The sequence below is a fragment of the Phaethon aethereus genome, assembly GCF_964289735.1.
Source record: "Phaethon aethereus genome assembly, chromosome: 12".
Taxonomy (NCBI): Eukaryota; Metazoa; Chordata; class Aves; order Phaethontiformes; family Phaethontidae; genus Phaethon; species Phaethon aethereus.
The window spans coordinates 8,412,976-8,429,613 of NC_138588.1; the positions used below are offsets into that span (position 1 = coordinate 8,412,976).

General features: G+C 47.6%; 1 protein-coding gene across 5 annotated transcripts in view; it reads right to left on the bottom strand.

Moving 5' to 3' along the window:
• Nucleotides 1-2,137: 2,137 nt before the first annotated feature.
• The window catches only part of NTRK3 (neurotrophic receptor tyrosine kinase 3), a 216,196-nt gene continuing 201,695 nt past the window's right edge, over nt 2,138-16,638 (bottom strand). For 4 of the 5 annotated variants that reach the window (XM_082005030.1, XM_082005029.1, XM_082005027.1 and 1 more), the window contains 2 exons: nt 6,028-6,186; nt 2,138-3,113 (listed from right to left, as the gene is read on the bottom strand). In XM_082005030.1, the coding sequence (XP_081861156.1) occupies nt 2,928-3,113; nt 6,028-6,186 (345 nt within the window). In that variant the 3' untranslated portion in view covers nt 2,138-2,927. Of the gene's footprint in view, nt 3,114-6,027; nt 6,280-16,638 lie in introns of all 5 variants that reach the window. The other variant, XM_082005026.1, reaches the window with a different exon arrangement.

The following is a 16,638-nucleotide window of genomic DNA, read 5'->3' on the forward strand; positions in this document are numbered from 1 at the left end:
GAGGATGTAGCTGCTGTGCAGAATGGTGACAGGGGAATCTCATCAACTGTGGGAACGCAGTGTCTGTAGGTGATTTGATAGTGTAAAGGCCTGTGACATTAGCCAAAAAAGAAATGAAAGCATGAGAATGAGAGAGAGGGGCGGACAAAATGGTGGTGTTGCACAATCTTGCACAGTGCCTGGGAGCCACAAGAACGAGAAGCCATTTGGGGTAAGAGACAGGCAGCCCCAGGGAAGGGTTTTGTTTTGCAGACATTAGGCAATTAACAGCCATTGCTTGTTCTCCCCTTGTACAGTCCTTTTAGCCAAAGCAGGCTGCATACAAAGGGAGCCAGGCCAGGGCTAGCAACCCTTCAACCAATCTTTCTCACTTTCAAAGCTGGACCTAAGTAGGTAGATGAGGAAAACTGGATGTCCTCTCCCAAAGCAGCAAGATCCTGCTATTGAGGGGTGGCACGGTACGCTGTTCCTGTGTGCAGACTCCCGGCGCTGGTCCACACCCACGTCCCTGACCATGCCATCTTTGGCGTCCATGCTGCGAGCTGCTGGTGCCTGTTCAGCAGCAGTCTGTCCAGCCTCGACTGGCATGAGCCTGTCCCACTAGCCCAGATCTCTCTAATACACAGAGGAAGGTTACATCCTTACTCCTACGTGGTTACTGCCACCCATCATCTCCCACCCCAAGCTTGCACTGCTCTTTACACAAGCACAGAATAAACCCACGGCCAGTGGTGCCACCACAAACCTTGTAGCAGTGTTCCTTGTCTCTGTCTGATACCATAAGCCAGGTCATGCCAGAGCCATGGGTGGGAGGTAGAGACTGGGAAGAGACAAGGGGGATGAGGAGAGCATGCAAAACCTTCCCTTTCAAGTAGTCAGCCATAACCAGAGTCACCTATCTCCCCTCGCATCCTGGCCATGAACACCACTCTGGCCATGGGGAAGGAGCCAAGATCCCTTGTCCATCTCCTCTTCCCCCATCCGCATTCCCTTCCAGGCAAGCGCCACATCCGAGCAGGATATTTTTGTGCCGACTGTTGTTGCTTTCTCAAAATTGCCTTGACAATGCCTGTGCCGCCCGCTCCCTGCCTCCCGAGAGCAGCTGCCAAGCTGAGGTGCCCCCTCAGCCTCCATTAGCCACATGAAAAAAAGACCCAGAAAGGTTTTGTATTCTCAGCCCAGTCTGGACGGACGGGATTCAGCGTCTGACTCAGCCTTTCCCCAGCTCGGGATTATTTCCTGCTCGAGGGAGGTGGGCTATAGGGAGGACGTGTCTCTCTCTCCCTCGCTGTCCCCACCACCCCTCGCCACTGCCTGTCAGGCCTTTATCCTCATTGAGATGCAAGGCTGGCCGCTGCGGCCATCCGCTGAGCCGTCTGCTCCTGAAGGCACCTTCCCCTCCTTCCCCCCCTCCTCCCGGGGCTGCCTGTGGAGCTATTCTTCAGCTTCTGCATTTCACAACAGCTCAAAGGCAGATGCATCAATCCTTTCAGGGGATGGGGACGTGAGGAGAATGGCAAAGGGCCGCAGGCAGGTGTTGGTCAGTTCCCAGCCATCTCGCAAGCCTTGTCCCCCTCCCTGTCCCCCACTGGCTCGTGCCTGAGGCGTGGGCTGAGGCATGGGGCAGGGATGGGGAAGAGAAGAGGACGGGGAGGAAAAGCGCTGGGATCTGCTGGCATGCCCAGCCGGGATGCAGGCGCGCTCCCAGCTGCCTGCACGCCGCAGCCTTTCCCCGGTGAGGGGAGCCGGGATCCCAGCCTGCCTGCTGCGCGTTCGCACCAGGTGAACTTGGCCCTGGTGCCGACAGCTGAGGAAGGGGGAACAACCCCGCGGCTGCTAGCAAATGTGAAGGGTGGGGAGAAAAAGGAGGGGTGGGTCAGGGAGTTGTTCCTCCCAAAGTCGCCTCCTGCGCTGGGTGCCCTGGGCGAGCGGCACTCCTGGCACGCTGGAATGGGTGGGGGATGATCCAGGACCGGGTCCCCAGGACCCCGCCTTGACTCCCTCGTGCAGCCGCTTCCATCCCGCTGCTGTCCCAGCCCTGGCGTGGGGCAGGAGGGACGTCTGGGTCCGGCCGGCTCACGGTCTGCGGGAGGGCAGCTGGTTCCCGGCGTGTTTTACCCGTAGGTGCCACAATCCTTTGACTGTGTGTTCGAAAGCCTTGAGTCTGTACATTTAAGTATCAGCAAATTAGAAAAATTGTCCCGAAATGTTGGAGGGAGGAAAAAGGCAGGAAGGCAGAGAGGGATGGGGAAGGACTGAGAGGGGGGGAGGGATTGGTAAAAGAGAATTCATCCAGGGGTACTGCCCTGGCTTTGCGCCCATCACCTGCGGGCCGGGAAGGAGGGAGGGAGGCGAGGACAAAAAGGGAGGACTGATTTCACACATTCAGTGCATATCATACAACCAGGGCAAGGCTTTCCTCCCGGGGCTCCTACCAGGGATGGCATCACTGCCGTAGCCAGCCTAGAGCCCTGCCCAGCAGCCCGAACCATACTCACGGCAGGGTTACAATTCACTGCTTCATTGCTCGGGGGAAAGATACCTTCTCCTTTCTTTCTTCTTTTTTTTTTTTTAATTATATATATCTTTTAAAGTACTTTTTTCTCCCTTTTTTGTTTCTGTTTGTTTTTAAAGTCTTAAAATTTTCTGTAACAGCAGCTTCTTTTTGTATTGGTGTCAAAGTTATATATAGAGAGATATCTATAAACATATATAAGCCAAACTGCCTTACAGGTTGTTGTTTTGTGGGATTTTTGTTGGTTTGCTTTTTGTTTTGTTTTGTTTTGTTTTTCAGTGTTGTATGTGTACCAGGCACTTGAGTTTATATGAAGATGTTTGCGTGGGAGCTGAGGGGCAAAGGAGTTTGGAGAGGGAGAGGGAAGGAAGGACAGAAGGAAGGAGCAAGAACTTCCAACAAGTGGCCACTGCTAGCCAAGGATGTCCAGGTAGATTGGTGTGGCCTTGCCCAGAGCATGAAGAATCTTGTAGATCTCCTTGATGTTGAGCCGTTGCTGAGGTTCTCTCTGCCAGCAGCCCAACATGATGTCGTAAACCTCCTTGGGGCAAACTCGAGGCCTTTCCAAAACTCGGCCTTGGGTAATGCACTCAATGACCTGAAAGAAAGAAAGAAAGAAAAGAGACTTTGAACACTAGTCAGGCAGTTCCTGGACGGTGTCCTGTCCCAACTACTTCTTGGCTGACGTGGTACCATTCAGTGAATGAGAGCACTGAGAAGCCAAGAGGTCTGCAGATCCTCAGCACTCACCTGTTTGTGTGTTGTTAATGACAATTTTACAGCGAAAAGTTTGTCTCCAGCTGCAGTCTTGCAGTTCCCAAAAGCCTGTCCCATTTGTCACCTACCTACCTCAATGCATTCTCCAAGCAGGAGGTCACAAGCAAATGAAATAAAGTTTTAATTTGTCAGTTTTTCCTGCTAATTGCAGAAGAATAAAAAGCCTTAAAATCCCCAAACTAAAGTAATATTTTGCACAGCTGAAATTATATTTTTCTTCCCTGAAAATCAAGAGTCCTTTCCATTGTAAAGCCCAGGAAAGTTCTACAAGGGAGAGTTTAGAGCATCTTTTCTGACCTCCATCTCCAAGGGTATCTTTGCCTCATTTTGACATAGAAAAGCAGCTGAAAGAATGAAATTTAGTCTCAAATCACATCTGTGATGGAGAAAAAAAATTTGTAGTGCTAACACTCTGTTCTGGGTTAGGTCAGTGCTGCTAATGAGAGAAACGTGAGCTCTTGGATAGCTCTTAAAGTCTCTTCAGAGGGATGCCATTAGAAAGGACTCCCCTAAGTGTCCGTTTGTGTTTTGTTCACGGGAGGAATGGATGCAAAGGGAAAGGAGGTATGATCTGTCAGACCTGCTATTACTGTCTGGTGTCCTTGGCTGGAGTTGATGAGTCCCAGCATTGCAGTGTGCGAGTGACCTGCCATGCTCTGCAGATAAACACAGATCCCAAGCAGTGTGTTGAGGGAAGACACCCAGCAAGGGGTGCTTGGAATTTGTCATTTATGAATAGTCATGGATCTGCCACACAGCTCAACGGGTACTTCTCGCTTTGCTGTTTGTGTATAAATACAGAGGGGAGGGATTAGAACCTGCTGAAAGCAGGGAAGCCTGCATTGCCATAAAGCTGCTGGCAGTGGTGACTTGTGGGAAGAGGTGAATTATGGTTTCTGACAGGACATCCTGGACATGCACAGGAGTCCTTTGGTGGGCCCTTTCTCCCCAGGGCAGAGGAAGGTCATAGACAGAAGTTAATTGACTGGCTGAAGCTTTCAGATGAGGTGGTGCCCTGTCTCATCCCTCTGCTCAGGCAAGGTCTCTTCCGGCCTTGAACAAATCTGCTAAAAATGCTCTGGGGACATGAGGCCATGAGGATGGCACAGGAAGGAGAGGACATCCCAACCTTGCTAATGCCCTCACCCAGCAGCAGTGATGCTCGACCAGCCTGGTGATTGCTCACCGTCCAGTCCTGGCACAGACTCAGTTAACCTGCTCCTCCACAGGGTTCTGCAGCTCCTACTGGATTTTGCAGCTGCAGCCAGCCTACTGCTGAGACTTGCTCTGATGCCTCACCATCCAGGAGATGGTGGAGATGTCAGTCCCCTGCAACCACCAGGTTCTGCCCACCTCTCCACAAGTTACGAAAAATGAGCCAGATGAGAGCTAATGTGGCTCCTTCCCACCAGGATAGCGTGGTCTGTGGAGGGAGTCCTCAGCTCTCAGAAAGAAGTGGACACAGCGATAGGAAAAGGAAGAAGAAGATTTTTCCAGGGGTGGTATAAAAGCCAATACAGCTGTATTTTAACCAGCCCTCCACCCTCAAGGTTAAGGGTGACTATTTCAGTCCTACTGCTCTGCAAAGGAAACTGAGGCATAAAGCATGGGATTAGCTGAGCTGCCATATTCTGGCGTGCCTATCACCCATGTACAAGCTACATGTGCTCATTTGCGTGTGTTTGTATTTACCCTCCCAGGGAAATGCAAGAGCAGCTCATTAAATAGCATGATAAATAACTTCTGTCGCTGTCTATTCCATTGTTTGTGTCTCTAAAATGTTTGCGTGTGCTACTTTGGGATATACAGTCAGGCCCCATTGAGCACACGAATGTGCAAGTATTAGAGCTGTAAAGCAACACCTTGGATTTGCCATCTCTGCAACTCACTTAATTAAGGGATCTGTATCCAGAAAGCAGAAAATGCACATTTCTCATTACAAAAGGTGAAATTTCTGAAATCCATTAGATACACAGTAGGATAAAAATGTGCAAGGTTCCCACGCACTGCTATGTCAATGCGTCTTGTTCCTCTTCTATAATACCCCCTGCTATTCTGAGCAAAAATCTTCCAATGTGTTTCTGCTGATGTGCCTCAAATCTCAGCTCTGACACTCCGCTAATCCCAGCCAGCCTTCCCTCAACATTTTTACAGTACAGCCCTATACTGATGGGCTGCAACTTTTGCTATTCAGAGAAATAACAAGGACAAAACAGCTCCTTGGGTGCCAACCTCAATGAACTGGGGCAAACCGTGTAATAGATATCCCTATGGGGAAAAGCCCCACAGAAATGTGCCAAATGCTATGTAACAGGCTTCAGACACTTGCTCATAAATCGAAGACTGCAGTAAAAGCCTCATCTATAAAGTAAGGAGAAAGAGATCAGAGGAAATGCAGGGCATGACAATAATTTAGATCGCAGCGTAATTTGGGTATCCCCAGTTCTGGCAGCACCGAGAGACTTTATCAGATGTGGCTGTTATGGAGGCGTGTCAGGAACTGAGAAGGGAGAGACTGAGGATGAGCCAGTACATGGCTTTGGCAGAGCCCTTTGATTCCTGCATGCCTCAGTTTCCCCAGCTCTTAAATGGAGATAATGACACTTCTCCCATGGTGAATCCATGGGAGTGCCAAGGAGGGGACCATCTGTGTACAAAGTGTTTTGCAAGCAATCTGGAAAGGAGAGATGGTAAAAAGTACAGTTTCCAGCTGAGGTGTCTCAGAACTGTTGTACCTCTGTGTTTGAGAGCTGAAACCAGGGCTGCTTCCCGTATGTGAAGATCTCCCAGAGGATCACCCCGAAGCTCCAGACGTCACTCTCTGTTGTGAACTTCCTGTACATGATGCTCTCCGGAGGCATCCAGCGGATAGGCAGCATGGTGTGTCCTCCAACCTGGGTGAGGGCAAAGGCACAAGGGAATCTGAGTGATGAGAGCCCTGAGGAAGGGGTCAGCCCTGACATGATGTGGACAAACTCAGGGCCTCCCTGTGAGCTGCATCAACAAGGAGTTGTTCAAGAAAGCTGGGCTGGCTACTGCCTCCCCGACCGCCCGTGGACTTACCCACCATTCCCACCTGGTTAACATGATGGATAGGAAATGAAATGTATCAAGATAAATGATGTCCTCTCCTCCCAAAATGGGCTTGTAAAGAAATCAAATGACAAAATGCCAAGACCATGCTCCAACCCTACAGTCTGATGATCTAGGAGGCAAGGCAAGTCCCAGTGTTCAGAGAAGTATTGCACTGAGTTTTGCAGGGCCTCAGTGTTCTGAGGCACCCACCAGAAATACAGCGTGAGGTTTGTCCCTCTTCAGTAAGGTTTTCTAAAAGCCATGCACAGGCATCTGCGCATCACCTAATTGCATGAAAGATTTTGTGCTCATAAAACTGTGCTACAGGCCTTTTCAAAGAGTGCGTTGAATATGTAAATGACTGCAGGACCACACTGCAAAAAGGCGGTCTGTTTGTAAAGAACAGGCAGGGATATGCCCAGCATTTAATGGAGGCAGGAAAGCCAACCCCTTTGGAGAATTTGGAAACAGAAGAGCCCATGGGCAAAGTCCCATTGGGGTATGCCAAGCCAGGGAAAGGCACTTTCTCAGTCAGGGTCTCACCTTCTCTACGGCGTATGAATCCAGCAGGTAGATACATGCGAACAGTTTGAAAGCAGATGGATTTACCTTCAGATTCACTAGAGCTTGCTAAACAAGTGTCTCTGAGCAGGACAAGTTTTGCTCTGTTCCATCCTTCTACACAAGCAGCACCATCTGTAGGGAAATCGCTAACTGATAAGGCCAGCCGGTGCTGGAAGCAGTAGGGCTGCAAGTCTCCCGCACTCGTTTCTGCTGTGGGTGAAGTGCCCAAGGTTTTAGTGGTGATGAGAAAGAGCACTTCTGTGGTGCTGCTTGGAAGACTGCTTGTCTCATTACAGACACCAAAAAAGCAAGTGCTAATAACTTTGTAGTACTGCAACGGCATCAAACAGGCAGAAATCTCTCCAGTCCTATCAAGGATCAGGGGAGAAGGTATCTGGTATCTGTGCTTCTGGCATACGTGTGGCTATTCAAAATAATGAGATTGTTGCGCTTGCTTGGATGAATACATTTCTTGTACAAACAAAAGCTTTACTCTGAGTTGCCAGTTTTCCCAAGCTCCCACAGGTTTCTTTGTCCGATTATAGCAGAACTAGTGTGGGGAAGGGTCGGTACAGAGACACACTGCAGTGTTTGGAAGCAAGAGGGACAGTGCTGGGGGGGTCTGTTGGAAGAGAGTGTGAAATGGGTATGATATTTAGCAGGCTTTCTGCATGGAGGGTGCAAGTCAGACTTGTCTGGGGTTTGACAGAATTTGGACTCAGGCTTGTGATGTTGTACTCAGAGGTCTGCAGACCAGCCCCTTTTCTATCTCTGAAACAGGACCTCCCTCAAAAAAAGAGAAGCAGTTTTAAAAGTCTCAGGAACACCTCTCTTTCCTAAGTGCAGAGGTGCTCAGAACTGCAATGCTTGAAGATAAAAAGCTCATTGCAACTCTACACCTATTTACAGATGGCTTGGCTGGCATGTCCTCAGCGTGCTGCTCTGAACTCCCAGGAATATCCTCCCATAATGGAAATAGTAATATGCTTTTCTTTGTTTGTTCCTTTGAAACCCTGGCTGCAATTTTAGCTATCTCCTGCATTCTCAGCTTTTACAAGTTGCTTTCCCTTCTTGTGAAGGACTCCGAGGAAATGTTATTGACAGAACAGGACATACATCAAACCTGATTGTTGCAAAAACTGTTCTGTGCTAATGTTTATTTTGTTCTCCTTTAAGTAGCACTAACTCTTCAGTTTTCCGGCAATCTCAGAATGATTACTTATTGCAAAGCTCTCTACATTTGCAAAACCCCAAATCTTGCAGGATCATTTGAGATTATGGGTAGTACAACGTATTGAACACACTTAACTCCCTTTTGAACAGGTCTTACAACAGTTCAGAATCTATGAACCAGGTTCTTGACTTACACAAACAGTATTACAGCAGTTTGGCTTGAATAAGTTAAGCACTTATTCTAACCCCCTTATTTTTGGGGGGCCCTGATTTTACACCACTTGAGAATCTGGACCTGAAAACAGAACAGAGAAGCCAGTAGTCCCATCTCAGTTCTAATAAGCTAAAATAAAGTCAAGGTCTTTGGTCTCCTCTAAACACATCCTGGTGAAGAACTGTCAGCCAAGCAACAGACACAGTCAACAGTTGTCCTCGGAATGTGACGACACAGTCTTGGCTTAGCTCATATGGCAGATCCAAGGACTGCCAAAGCATTCCTCTCAACCCTGTATGTCATGTGACACATTACTAAAAATTAATCGACTAATAATTAATAATCAAACTAATTTTGGGGGGAAAAAGCTCCAAGCAACGCCCAGAAATGTGTGGATCCCAAAATATGGCTCAGCTATGTTCATAGATAAGGAGATACTTTTTGCAGAGGTATTCTTTGCATGTCAAACAAGGTGCCGCATTTTTGAGAGGAAATTTTAAGTCTTGCACTTACTAGCTGGCTATAAGCAGAACAGGCATCAATTAAACTGTACCATAAAACCACTCCAATGTCTAGCTTAGCACGTAAGGCTGACTATTACATTTTAAAGCATCACCTTTGACTATCCCATACTGTCCACTGGCAAACTGATTAGGATTAAAATTCCCATTTAACAGATGAGAAAACAGATGCAGGAAGGCAGGGGAAAGCCCTGCTCTGAAGCTGTATAGTAAGTGAACACTAAGTCGAGTCTTCCTGGTCTGCAGTCAGTTGTACCCTGTTACTTGCTGATGTAGCAAAATTATTTAGAGCTGAGCACAAAAGGATTGTGTTACTGGATGCCACAGGAAGCAGAGTGTGTCCAAGGTGACAGAAATCCTTTGCATAACAGGTAGTGGCTGTGATCTGTGTTACACCAGTGTAGACTTGCACGTGATTCCAATGGCTACATACTTTTACAGGACCAGCCATTGCCAAAAGCTTAGAAAAAAGCCTATGCTATTAAATTAGGCTAAAAAAAAAAAAAAGGATGCTGTTTTTTTCTTTTGCAAAGCCAATGGCATGTCCTTGGCTCTGGAAAGAATCATTACCATGTTTTTAGAGAGAAGGCGAAAGTTTGCTTCAGTCAAGCCCCTGGTTTCTCAGAGCTGGACCTGGCAGGTTTCATGCCATCATGCAGGTTCATCTTCTTAAGGCCCCTAAGGGTGATACACCCTCAAGCAGTGGCATTGCAACATCACTACTGGAGACACTCCACAACCTGGAAGAAGAATTTGCTTTCAGGCAAATAAGGCAAGTAAATCCTCTTCTGTTCCTCCCTTTAAATCTGACGATGTTGCCAAGCTTGCCCTTTCTCTTTGATATTTTAATGCTTCATAGACCTGCAGACTGGCCTCTTTATCCCATTGCCATGGCTGTCTAGCTTTGCTTGACATTTATAGCTCTCTCACTTTCTCTCCCTAGATCAACTCCCCATGCCCACATTAATATGTTATTCCTACTGCTTTGCTCTTGCAGTTCGTAGTACTATCCTGGTAATAAATAGAGGAATCAGTGTATATCCTCTGAGTGGCCAAAGTTTCCTTCTTCTGTTTCCATTTCAAGATCACGGTATCACCTACTCATTTCCATCCCGTTCTAATGGATACTCCCAGGTGCATGACCTGGTCTACAGCCACATGTTTCTGATACTCCAGGGCACCTGGCCTCTGCTCTGAAGCTTCATTACACATCCAAGCCCGTAGACGTGCAAGATAACCAGCCATTCCCTTTGAGCAGCTTATTGCTGTATTAGATATGAACCTCAGGGAGCTGGGGGAGGTTCATGAAAGGCCAGCATTAATGGCCATTAGGGAGTGAGATAATTACTTAATGCTAGTACAGCACTTCGACAATGTAAAGCTATATAAGTAAGTGCTATGTACCAGTACATAAGGCTCGAGTTTTGTCTGCTACCAAGGAAAGCTGGTGTCTCGGGAAAAAACTCTCCTTGTCCCAGCTTTCTGAATGACATCCAGCTGATTAGAAAGGGAAAAGATGACATGTTATCCCCAATGAGTTCGACAGTACAGCAGCAGGTAGTGGAGCAGCAGTGTTCAGTGAAGACTGTGTAATATATCCACATTTTGGGCCACTAATAGACATAGCATGGAAATCAAAACCAGAGTAGGGCTGGAAAACCCTTATGAGAACTTTGGACTCGTGGGAATCCAGATCCTTAACATGTTAAAGGCAGCTCTTCGTGGGTAGCCCTGTTTTCCCCTTCCTGGCTCACATACCAACTCCAGGGGTGTAACCCAAAGTAGCATTCAGAGGGGAACTACCGAGCCATTCCCTCCGTGCTCACAGCTGAAGGTTGCTTCATGGATCTCAGCTAAGAACGGAATTTTGTCTCTGGCATACTCTAAGGTTGAGTTTTATTTTCCTTTTTGTGCAGTTTCCTTCCTAAATTTGAAATAAAAAATAAATCAGTGCTTTTGTTTTCCTTGGTCATTTGACATTTCCTTTCCAAGGTCATTTGACAGGTTTCTTCCTGTTCCTGGCATACTTCGGGGAGGCTCTGCTCCTGCTCCTGCCTTGGGGAAGTCACAAGAACCACCGTAGCTGTCTTCATTGGTGCAGCGTTACTTGAACTTCCCTTTCATTTGCAGGAAGCTGAGACAAGTGGAGACCTTGGCACCATTTCTCTCCAGGAAAATCCACTCAACACTCAATCCACACAACGTAGTGATAAGACACACATTCTCTGTTTGCTGCCTCTGTTCCTGCTGCTGTAGGTAGGGATGACCTGGGATCTTCTTTAATTGCAGACCTGGCTGTCATCCCAGGCTGGGCTGCACCAGAACATATGTCCTTTAGAACTCAGCTCTAGGAGGTGGGTGATCCTTGGAAGATACTCAGCTCTGAACTTTCCCCCAGCAGCCAGATGTATGTCCCCATCAGGACGCATTAATTCCTGCTGCGGGCAAGATGTGTTATTCAGCAGTTCTGGACAGCCTTGTATGAATAAGAGCCACAGGTGGATGGGTCACCCGAGAGGACACAAGGACAAAGAAAAAGCCATGCAAGCAAGAAGCAGGAAAAGCTTCTCTGTTTGGCTACGTTGAGCTCTTGGAGAAAAACAAACAACAAACAGATCTGCTGTAGATCACGGTGTTGTGAGTCGAAGTTTGTCAGATGAGGTTGGGGCATGCAAAGGTGGCTTCTCAGGGGTGAGGCAAAGGGCAGTACGTGCTCATGGCTGGGTCTCCAGGAGGACACACTCCTTCCCTGCCTTCAGTGCTGGATCCAGCAGCCCTGAAAGGCATTTCGCTATCAGATGTGCCGGTATTTTGCGTGTGTGAGTCCTGACAGATTCCTGGGCACCTTTTGCAAAGCAGAGGGATTAACTCTGACATGCCAGACAGACCTGAGCTTTGCTGAACATTAGCTGTCCTGCACTTCATAGTTTTAACTGTTACCTTACTAGTCTCTTAAGTACCCAAGTAGTTTACATCAGAGGTAGCTGAATTTAAGTGCAAGTTGTGCCTGGATGCGATTTTCAAGTACTTCATCTGCAACTTTCTTTCAGCTTATCCAGAAAGAAGGGTGCTAGCTGTATCTGAGACTGCACCATTGCCAGAATTACTCTGACCTCAAAAAATCCCCAAGGTGTTCTCCTGACTGAAAGGCTTCATGCGTTATGGCTGTACCACCCCCAGGCTAAGCCTCTTCTAAGTGATTCAAAAGCTGCCACTGCAAACTCCCAGCGTAGCCCTGTCCTTGCCTTCAGGTCTTGTGCTTCTGCTGTCCCTGCTGTCATAGCCAGTGCTGAACATGAGCTTAAAACCAGTCAACACCACCCAAAAAGCTTTTTCCAAAGGTTTTGACTCACTTGACTTCTTTTGTCCTTGCCATGCAGCACTCCACATGTGACTACCCCACTTTCTGGGAATGGCAGATCTGATATCCTCCTAATCCTCACTGCACCATCCATCTCCTCCATTGCAGGCTCTGGCAGTGCCGCAGCATGGGGCTTGCCGCTCCCCTGCATACCAGCGACTGAAAACAGCTCACAGCAATTTGCAAGGGATCACAGAGGGGTTTTGGAGATTTACAGAATGCACAAGGCAACCTGTAGCCGTTTCTCCTACTTGCATGCAGCTGTGCTGGGTGTCCCAGCCCTGCCCAAAGCAGGGGAGATGCAGGTCACCTGCTGCCAGAGGGGAGAGGGTTGGACTGACTTACCCAGAGAGAGCATGGGGAAAGGAGCCGCATGTCGCTGTCGTGAGGTGATGTAAGACAGATGGACTTGCTCAGGAGCAGGAAAGACTGACCAGGCAGGGTTAATATGAAACTGAGAAGGGGGTGAGACCTTCCTGTTGTCAGTAGGACTGTTTGACAAGGGACTGTTTCTTCCACGCAAATGCATATACTGTGTTTAAACATGAGTCTAAAAATAAAGCCTGCCATTGACATTGTTTTTCCTTACTTTATTTCACAAGTTAGTTGCTTTATGACCTGTAATTCTGAATCAGCGTTGAATCAAGCGGTGTAATTTGCAAGCAGGGACAGTGGCCTTTCTCCCCCTTCCCCTATCTTTGCTCCATTGAGTGTGTTTTAATCCCACAGTTTTCAGCATTCTTAATGATCCATTAAGAAGCTGCCAATTACTTATGCAAATGCAGGGGGGTAGGCATGGAGGGGCGGCTGCAGCTAGAGGTAAATTCTGCTACCTCAAAAAGGCCTGAGATAAATCACTGCTGCTCGAAGAGCTGCCTGTACCCAAGAGTACTCTCAGTTATATTATCTGCCATCTGAAAATGCCAGAGGAAATGCAGAGGTTGGTTAAGAAAAGGGAAACAGAGGAGTAATCACACATATATTTTTAATTATGTTTGCCAATAATCTATTTGGTGTGCTCCTTACCCCTCCCCTTTTCTTCCCAGAACTCAAAGCAGCAGCACCCACTGCTAAGAAAGGGCTGCACAACCAACCTGCAGAGGAACAAAGGCCAGTTTCTCATTTTCATATAAGTAAATGCTCCAAAAGTCATGATCTTCAACACTGGGACATAACTGTGACAAAACCAAGCCGCACCTCATTCAGCTGGGGAGACGTGGGAGCAGAGCAGCTGTAGTTTGCAAAGCCACTAGTAAAGCGGTCAGCGAGGCCACCACCAGGTCCTAGCAGGTCCTAAACCCCTGTCCTAACAGTTGCTGCTAGAGTCTTCCCAAGTGAAGGAGAGGCTATCAGCCTTCTGATCCTCTGGGCCACCTACTGAAAGCTTCTTGTGGCCCAGACGACAAGACCCCACACTAGGATCTCAGATAGTGGAGGAAAGTGGTGGCGCTGGGGAAGGCTTCACTGGTGGGAGACCCAGCAGCCTCCCAGGAGTCCCACTGCTCAGCGGTGGGTTGGCACTGGGCAGCTGTGCATGCAGATGGTGGTAGCCTCTGTGGTCTTCTGCACCACAGCCACAACATGGGCACCACGTCTGGGCTGTTCAAAAGCTACCAACTAAGCTTCCTTTCTCCTGGTCACTGCCCAGATAACAGCAGAGGCTGGGAAGGCCACTAAACCTATTCAAACTGCAGCCATCAGATAGCATGGATTTACCAATTTGTCTCCACCAGGCTGGAGACCCTTGCACTGTACCACACTTTTTTAGGACAGGCCTGCTCAGAGGCACGCAATACCCATGAAACAGCTGTCACTGGTTCCAGCTTCAGAGGGGATCTGTAGTCTGCAAAGACTGCACTTGCCAACAGAAATTGTCCATGACTGATCTGCATTATCATTTTGCAGTGAGCTGGTAATACTACAAGAAGCGTTTAATAGCTCAGAAGCTAATCAGATAGAGGCTAAGTTAAACCATCATGATGCAAGAAACGCGTTCATCAGGATCCTGCTCTTTTGGTGATGCAGAGAATGAAAATCAGCTCGGTTTCTGGCTTTAGAAAGTAGGAAGAGAAGATTTGCCCAATAAATCTTAACTGGAGATATAAAAGACAAAGTCTCAAAATGGCCTGAGAAATGCAGCTTAGGAAGTAGGACCAATAAAGCACTTGCATGTGCGATCACTCTATGCTAAAATGCTTTCAGATTGGTATCGCATAATCTCCCCTTCCATCGTCCCTCTCTCTCTGTCCTGACAGTGACTCCCCTCTGGGTAACGAATAATGGTCCATCTTCGTCTGCAGCCAGAGCCATTCCTGACTGATGACTATACATGATTTAGATAAAGCTCCATTACTTAACTTCTGGATGCTGGCTAATCAGTTCAACTGACTTGGCATTAATCATAATAATATTCAAAATTCATTAGGCTAGATTGTTTGGAAATCTATTTCTTGTTAATGCCAGATTCACTGAGCATAGGCCTGGCAGCATCCAGACAGAAATTTAATACAACACAGGGTGTGGGAACTCCCTGTAGAAGCAGCCCCTTTCTTTATGTGCAGCTGGACCACGATCTGGAAGCTCCTGCCTGGTTTGTCATTCGTGCATCTTGTTAAGCAGCGGTGGAACACTGTGAGCATGCTGCCTGTTCGTTGACCAAGGGGCATCTACAGAAATATATCGCTGACTATGGAGTTTTTAAGGGGGAAGGTTAGATGCTCAGATCTGCACCCACAAATCTTAATAGTATCTTTTGTATCTAAAAACTGGGCAGCCAACCCAGAGGCTTTTATGCACAATCATGGTATGGAGGTAGGAAAATCACAAGTTTTTAAATCTCTTCCTTACTTTCCTGAAAACTTACAGTACTTTAGATCAAAGGATGGGGCCTTAGTGCTTTACCAAGGTGAAAAACTTTCAGCAATAAAATAGTTGGATCGTTCCTTCTAGCCAGTTTCCTGCAGGCCAATTGAGGACGGTTCCCAATGGTGCGCTTCCTAATGGTTCGTCTGGCCTGTTTAAGCATTTTGGGTGATGGTGCTTTCCTTCAGGTATGAGTTCTCACCCTCTAGTTGAACAGTAGTTTCTCAGCAGGGAAACATCACAGAAATACAGAACAACTTCAGAAGATGCATACATTTTTCTCTCCTAATGAAGGCAGTGCAGGCACAGATGGCATCTCAGACAAACACGTTGCAAGCCATGTTAAAATAAAGAGCTCATCATCAGAGGCTGCAGTGTCACACCTACTAATGATGTGATTAAACTCATCAGTACCAGTGGGAAAGCTGTGCCAGCTCTGGCACTGCTGAATGGAGAGCTGCATTTCACGGCAGAGGCAAGCCTCAACATCCCCCCACCAGGAGTTAGACCACTGTAGAGACACATTGAATATATGATGCTAATGGGTAAACTTCCTGAGACCTAAAATAGGGGAGGTTGTCCTGGACATGCCCCTCTCATGCCTGCCTGAAGCATCCTTGCCAAAAGAGAGCGACTGCACCCATCTGAGCGCAGCTGCGATGGAGCGGCAGCAGCACTGGGAAGGGGCAGAACTAAAACCGGCGATAGCCAAAATGGTGGCACATGCAGAAGGTGAGCCTGGGGTCTGGCTGCAGGATTTTGCTGGAAAACAAGCTAAATTTGAAAATTTGAAGGAATCAAGGATTTCATCCTCTTCTGCTCTATTTTTCCACCTGAGATTTTCTGTTTATTGAAGTTTCCTCCATTCTTTATCAAGTTTTCCAGATGCCCTTGAGTAGGACAGAGTTGATGGAGTCCCATGTATTTTAACCACTGTGTTAAAATTCTTCCTCCCTACTTTATTTAGCCAGGAGCATAAATAAATAAGCAAACCCACAAACACAGGAACCTCGTTCCCAGATGCCATTAGAGCCCTCGAGCACTAAGTGGCCATCACAGATATTGCTGGTTGCCTTCTGCTCCCCTTCCTGCAGCCAGCCAGACGCTCCACCCCAGCGAGCCCCGCTGGGACCATTTGACAAATCCAGCAGCCGGTAGGACACATCTGACTATTTTTTGCCATAATATAGGACTGTTTCTAGATGGTTAGCTCTCTAAACCAGGCGAGTTTTCCTAGAGGAGTCTCTAGACACCAGCTCTCCATTAGGGTTAGCCACAAGAGGAAGGACAGAAGGAGAAAGTGAGTCTAAAGAAACCGCTAATGTTCTGCAATGTCTGATAGGATGAATGACCCCTGCAGACATATGCTGAGCAGACAGGACAGTCCTCAATTATGTCATTGCTGGAGCATTTACTTCAAGGAGAAACGTGACTAAAAATGCTGGCCTTAAAGACTTGGCTGCTTTCACTGCCTCTGGATAAGCTGCTCTAGTCCAAGAGCGTTAGGTATGTATACGCAGTATGTATACGCAGCATGCACAGGCAATGACACGCATGTCTGTGTATGAAACAGCTT